General features: G+C 32.7%; 1 protein-coding gene across 1 annotated transcript; it reads left to right on the plus strand.

Annotated features, from left to right (window-relative positions):
* Nucleotides 1-399: 399 nt before the first annotated feature.
* On the plus strand, nt 400-2,339 carry ISF_10001 (hypothetical protein; the record flags this gene model as incomplete). The annotated part of the gene is made up of 6 exons (XM_018853599.1): nt 400-946; nt 995-1,076; nt 1,126-1,520; nt 1,578-1,654; nt 1,708-1,806; nt 1,857-2,339. The coding sequence occupies 6 exons, from the start codon at nt 400-402 to the stop codon at nt 2,337-2,339; spliced, it is 1,683 nt and encodes a 560-aa protein (XP_018699212.1).
* Between the last annotated feature and the right edge of the window lie 5,494 nt (nt 2,340-7,833).

Here is a 7,833-nt window from a genome sequence, read left to right on the forward strand (position 1 = left end):
TTCAGCTCGCACGTCACATTCCTCGTGCCCTTGTAACTTTGAGTATATAAGTCTTCTGGGAAACGCATCTTCTTCAGAATTTTTGAGTAGCGCCAACCTTACCAAGTCATCTCTCTATTCAAGGCTAACGACCCGCGCTGTTCATATCAATTATTGATCAAGCATGCGTTTGCGATTCTTATCAGTGGCATCATTTGACACAATGAAAGCCTATCCATCTATTGGAAAGGCCATCTGGCTAGCCGGCTGTATCAGGCCGTCGCTAGCAATCAATGTGCCATATCAAGACGGATTGACAATGGGACAAGGGTAAAGTCGACGGTGACATTTGAAGCCTAAAGTACTAAGTGCAGTAGGTATAATACTTTTCTTGGTCAAGGTTTACTTCACGACGCCATCATGATCTCCGACAAAAACGCAAACACTGTCACCAAGCGATCCGAAGAACCTGGCGACAACAACTCAAATGGCACGTTTCATTTCACAGAGCCAGCTCCAATCATGCCTGGCGTGAGTCCGAATGAATATTTCGCGGCAACCACGTTAGAAGAGCTTGCCAAAATCATTGAGGAGGCAGAGAATGCTTCATCTGATAAGGAAAAGAGGGACGGCGGCAGTAAAGTGATTTCCGACAAAAAGATAACCATGGAAGCATGCCCAGCCGAGATTCAATCGCACGTTGAGTTTGTATCGGACTACACATCTTACTTGAAGGCTCTTGGCGTGAATGCGGCGGCAACTATTTCAGGTTATGGTCAATCAGCTTCTGTGTCAGGCGGCTATCTTGATGAGTCGGCATTCTCATCCAATACATTGACCTTCATTGCGTCAATCAGCATCAACAAACAGCGCCGAGTTCCCGAGGAAATATTTACATTCAATTCTCAACATTATGAGGGCAACGAGAGACCATTTCCTACAACCTATGGAAACCGGTTCATACGAGGTACGTGGTCTTCTTCATGGTAAAGCACAATTCTAATTGCTGTACTAGGTTTCGATATGGGCGGTAAACTGATGGCTCGAATTATGCTTACATTTGACGAATCATCTGACAAGGAGGAAATCAAGACTGAGTAGGTCTCGAGGTTATCAGTCCGAATGTTACGGACTAACGTTTTCTAGTGCTGAGGCCTCATTCGGTGCCTGGGGAGTCTCAGGTACACTTAGTACTGAGGTCAAAAACAAGCTTGAGAGGTTGAGCAAGAAGGCAAAAGTAACTGTCAAGATCTTTTATCAAGGTGATATCGGCAGACAGCTACAAGGCCGTTCAGAACCTTCCGACCAGCAAAACTCTGCTCAACAAATATTTGAAACCGCCAAATCATGGGCAGACACGTTTCTCGATATGGCTTGCGGTCAGGACTACCGGTACGAAGCTCTTCTTGATCGGTATACGAACATTGGAAACTTCCCTCAGAAGCAATCCATACCGCACTACACTACTGCGGGAGCGATATCTTACCTGGTCTTGGGAGGGATGGTTAAGAACACGGAACTGCGAAGGACTCTGCAGAAGCGTAAGATGCCCATAACTCTTGTCAACGTCAATGAAACATACTAACTTGTTGTTATAGAAGAAACCTTGAGCCAAGAGGAGGACCGTCAGATTCAGCAGGACGAAATCCGGTTAATCGATGCCCAAAAGAACTGGGTATGTCTCTTGTCAGCTCACATCTATACTCGCATACTAATACAAGATACTAGATTCGAGAGACCGCTAAGCGTCCAGACAATGCCCAGGAAACAGTGAAAAAACTGTTCCAGCTCTCCGATGATTATTACAAGAAATGGACCCCACGCTTGGTAAGTGACTTGGTTCTGATTTTTTATCAGCGCTAACGGGAAATACTTAGGCCGCCGAGTCTTCCCAGGTTGAGATTAAGGCCTCTGGCCATTTGGAATCGCTCAGAGACCCAGAAACAAAGGCCGTAACTACATATGACTGCAGCCAGTGGTATGAATGGTATGGTCACGACGACTGGACCTGGTCCAAAGTCCGATTCTGCCTTCCGACACAAACAGATGTGTTCAAGTTGACCGTGTTCCGGGAAAGGTCCCAGTACTTGTGGGGATCGGCTTGGTATAACGAGAAAGATTACTATCCTTCCTATGTGACAGTTGGGTTGGACTTGAAAAGAGTCGACTCCAAGCCGAATTTTTGGAAGTTCAGCTCAGGAGAGACTACCCGCCAGTCATTCAACATTGCTGGTCAACAAGAGAAGCTCCAGCCCGGAAGGTACAAGGTCCGAGCCAACTTCTACCAAGTCGGCCCGTACTGGGATGAGACACTGGGCAAAGTGGCCGAGTTTGACATTACCGTGTCTAGAACAAGCTAGGGGAGTGTACTTGGCCTCTTGGTTAATGGAAAGGGATCGGAAAACGAGGTATCCGAGTTGCTAGATGCTGCACGAACTGCTCCAACAGAGTTCTGCGGCTCTTGGAGGCCTTTCATGATGCAGGCTATTCAACATTACCATGTATCTACTGGGGGGGACCATATTTAATCTGTCTTTAGACATGCCATCTCATATAGACTCAGAGTCAAATTTAATAAATGGCTAATTAATCACGCTCATTAACTACTTATCTATGCAAGGTATAACGTAATAGTTTAACTCGAAGCCATTTCCATTTATTACTCTATAGAAAGTGCTAAATCGCATATTAGATTACAACTCTTTCCCTGTCACTATACGACGCAGAGGCCTTCGTCATCCTATCGTTCGCTCCATGCCCCCCTTCGCATAATAGGATGATTGGGTGCACAAACGGAAAAAAGCTGCTGAGTGCTCCATCTCCGTGAAGAACAACAAGAGCGCAAAGCACTCATACCTGCAGGCGTCCAGCTACTTTCGGACGGCGGAATTCCTCCGACGGGAGAATAATGACGAGGACGAGTTCGCGTAGCTCCTATACACGTATTTAGAGACGCACTTTAAAAAGGCTATAGTGTTATCTCTGTATGCCTATAAAGCGGTCACCATCCTATACGAAAAGACGACGTTACTAGGCTACTTTATCGCGATAGATAAGACGGATAAGCCACGTAAAATAACCATCTTTAACGGCGGCTACAGCTTAACTAGGCAGTGAGGGATGGTTCGCGATTTAGTGCGCCCGCATTAGCCTAGGGCTATAACTTCCTCGCCTGTAACGGCCCTCACCCGTGCGGATGTCGACGCTACAGTGGCTCGACAAAAGTTCCACTCAATTCGCTTTTAGCACCTTATTGTTATAGACGCACTAAGGTGCTGCAGATGAGGGGTAGGGCGGCCTAAAGAAGTGACCATAGGGCGCTTATGAGGGCGTAGGAATAAAGGAACCAGTTATATAACTAGATTATTAAGGATTATAGTAATCTAGTATTAATCTAGGATTACTAGGATTATAAAGTAAGCTAAATAATCTAAGTAATATAGTAGAGAATAGAATAGATATATAAAGAAGGGGATTTCTAGTAGATAGCTAGACTAGATCTCTACTAATTAATTTAAGTAGTACTTTTAGAGTAACCTCCTAATATAACTTATACTATAATACTATTTATTTATACTCTATTATATACTTTAACTAACTTACTTTTTAAGAAATAGATTTACTATAGATTAGAGAAGAGTTACTATTATATTTTAATTAGTCCTATTTAGTAAGTTATATTAAAACCTTAAATAGTTAACCTCTATAATATCTACTATTAATAGTAATACTACTAACCTAGAGTAGACTATTATTTAACTTACTAAGTAGGTTAATAACCTTATAGAGAAACTTAATTAACCCTAAGTCCTAAGTTATAAAGTGCTTTATTTAGAGGACTCTAGTTATATAATAATCCCTTTTATATTTTTATAAATATAGAATTATTACTACCTCTTTATAGAGAGCTTAGTAGTAGCTTACTATTATATAAGTGTTTATATACACTTAATATATATAATATAGGGGCTTTAATGGGTGCCCTAATAGGACCCTAATAGACTACCCTTCCTTCCTATACACTATCCTTAGTACACTTATTATTAAGTATATATATAATAGTATTAAATATACTAGGCCTTTATAGGTTCCTTATATATAATTTAGTGATTTTACTTTTACTATTTATTTAGTAGCTTATATATACTTTATAATTAGTCCTCTTTTTTTTTTATTTAATTATACTACTTTTTTACTATATAATTATTATATTTTACTTAAGTCTTCTTTTTCTTTTCTTTCTTCTAATTAATATATTTTTTACTTTTATTTTCTTCTTATTACTTTTTTATTTTTAAAGTAAATAAGTCTCTACTATTATACTTCTATACTACTCTCTTACTATTCTCTTACTAGGCTTTTCTTTTTTCTTTATTCTTTTTATTAATATATTTTTTACTTTTACTTTCTTCTTATTACTTTTTTAGTTTAAATATAAAAGACTTTATTAATACTTACTATAAGTATAATATAATTTTATTATATATATATAAGGTTCTTATATTTTTATTCTCTTTATTTAATACTATATAACTTTATAGTAACTTTACTAACTCCTTATAAGTCCTCTACTACTATTATTATTACTTTAGAATTTCTAGTTAAATAAGTTAGTATAAGTTTTATATATATCTATTACTAATTTACTATATAGTACTATCCTTCTTTACTTAAGTAATAATAAAAAGGACTTTATTTATACTAGTTTATAAGTACTTATCTCTTTACTATAACACTCTTACTAATTCACTATAAAGTTATACTACTAACTACTACTACTACTTATAGTACTTTATTAATTATACTACTTTAGTGTATTATTTAAAGACTAATAGTAAGTAATAAATTTATAATAAATTTATAATTAGTTTATATAAGTATAGATTAGTCTAAAAAGTACTTTTAGTACTAAGATAGTGTATAAAAGTGCTTTACTCTTACTATAAGTAAGTAGTAAGTTTTTACTACCCTTTAGACTATACACTATTATAGTAAAGTAGTAAGTTATATTTATTTTTATAATAAGTTTATTATTAATTTATTATTAGGATAAGTCCTTAATTTTATAGAGTAAGAAGATCCTAAGGGATACTAATAAAGTTATTAGAGGATACTAAGAAAGTTATTAAAACTTTATAAGGAAAATATTATTATATTAAAATAATAACTAAGTATAGAGTTTATATTAATACTACTATATATATATAGTTTTTTATTATATATATAGTATACTATTATACTAGTATTATATACTCCTTTATAGTAAGTATAATAGGTTCTCTTTATAACTTTATAGTTAACTTATATAAGTGTCTATTAGTTTATTAGACCCTACCTAGTATAGTACTTACTCTACTTAACTTTAGGTAGGAGAAAGAGGAGAAAGAGGAGAAGTAGTTACTACTTTACTATAACCTTACTATATATTATAAATAGTATAATATATATATAGGGGCTAAGTAAAATAAACTAGTGTTTAATATACTAGTACTTAGGAAAGATAGAAGGTTATATAACATCCCTTAGAATTAAGGACTTAAGCTATTAATCTAGGGATAGGATCTAAGGGATTAAAGGTTAAGCCTTAATCTAGAGTTATAAGAGTTATAGTAGAGAGATAGATAAGTACTTAAAGAGGAAGTATTCTTATAGCTACGTAGTCTAAATCTCTATAAATTAATCTAAATAATAGCTCTACTATTAGGAGATATCTCTTAATATAATTTATACTATAATAACTACTTATATACACTTATATATTTAAACTAACTCTTTACTTAAGAGGTAGACTAACTATAGATTAGGATTAAGCTACTATTATATTTTAATTAGTTTTATTTAGTAAGTTACCTTTAAGATTATAAGTAGTTAACTTTTATAATATCTACTATTAGTAGTAAGAATACTAATATAGTAGTAGTAGTGTAAGGTGCTTCATTCGAAGGACTCTAGTCACATAATAATCCTTTATGTATTTTTATGAATGTGGAATTATCGCTGCCTCCTTATAGGGAGCTTAGCGGCAGCTCGCTATTATATAGGTGCTCCTACGCATCTAATACATATAGTATAGGGGCTTCTAACAGGTGCCCTAATAGGGCCCTAATAAGTAGCTACTAACCTAATAGCTATAGATACTAATCTAGTAACTATAGTTATTAACCTAGTAGCTAAAATTACTAACCTTAATACTAAGGTTAAGTACCTCTATATATAACTAGAGGAAATAAAACTTAAGACTACTATACTACCTAAACTAAAAGTAATAATACTAAAGTTTTCTAAACTTAATATATTTAATAGATTAAAGAAGATATTTATACTTTTTTAACTTAAGCTAAAGTCTATCTTAGAGTTAATAACTCTATTACTAAGGAATCTATAAAGATCCTTTATATAGAAAACCTTCTTACTAGTAAAGCTATAGAGTAGTAGGAGCTAACTCTCTAGGACTACTTTAATAATAAAAAACCTAATAATAATACTATATATATCTTTATAAAATATAAGAATTTTAAAGAACTATTATAAACTATATTTAGTAACTTAAATAAGATTTAAACTATAATATATAAACTTAAGTCATTAAAGTAGACTAGATCTACCTAGTACTATATATAAGAGTTTAGGTGTATTACTACCTATATTAATTAGGATAATAATAGTTAAATAGAACTCTTCTATAATAGACTAAAGGAAGATATAAAGGATAAAATCACTAAGGAAGACTAACTTAATAACTTTAATATATTTATTAAGAAGATTATTAAGATTAATAATTAGTTATATACTAGGCGACTTAATTATAGAGAATAAAGTACTAGATAATAAAACCACTTATTACTACTATAGGCTAATACTAGTAGATATTATAGAGGATCTATAGCTTATAGAATACACTTAGGCTCTATAGAACTTAATATTATATATAAGAGCTAAACTTAATCTAATAAGATATACTATAACTATAGAAAGCTAGGACACTTTATAAATAAGTATAGGGCACTTAAGAAGTAATAGAAACTAATTAAAGAAAATTATAGATTAAACATAATAAACTATAATAACCTACTAACTAATAATATTATTATAGTTAATAGTAAAGAATATTTCTTAGACACTAATTAATAAGTAGAATATAATATACACTCTAATAAAGATTAGGACTTTAGAACCTAACTACTACTAAATAAAGAAGAAGAACTTTATAATAGAGAAGATCTAATAGAACCTCCTATAGTATCCTTTATTAGGATATACTCTAAGGAAATAGAATATATTAAGTTAAAGAACTATCTTATACTCTAGAAGAATAGATAGTAAGAAATTATATTAATTAAAGACTATAAAATTATTAATCTAGAAATACTATAGGAAGTAATCTAGATAAATTAAGACTAGTCTAATAATATTCTAGAGAATCTAGAATATTTAGAAACTATTATAATATACTTATTATACTATAAAATCGTATAAGTATTATATATATATAGTTACTATAAAAAACACCTCTTAGAAAGAATTAAGTATAAGTAGTATTTAGACTTAAATATAAGAGAAGAACCCTACTATAAAGAAGAACTTTAAGGGTAGGTTATAATAAATTAAAAAGAGTCTAATAGTATCCTTCTATAAAGATCTAAAGAAAATAAATATATTATAGGAAATACTTATTATAAGGTGCTTTATTTAGAGGACTCTAGTTATATAATAATCCCTTATATATTTTTATAAATGTAGAATTATTACTACCTCCTTATATAAAGAGCTTAGTAGTAGCTTACTATTATATAGGTGCTCCTACATATAACAGTGGCTCTTCTCTAATCCATAGTAAATCTGTTTCTTAGGAAG

The sequence above is a fragment of the Cordyceps fumosorosea genome (assembly GCF_001636725.1).
Source record: "Cordyceps fumosorosea ARSEF 2679 chromosome Unknown scaffold_131, whole genome shotgun sequence".
Classification (NCBI taxonomy): Eukaryota; Fungi; Ascomycota; class Sordariomycetes; order Hypocreales; family Cordycipitaceae; genus Cordyceps; species Cordyceps fumosorosea.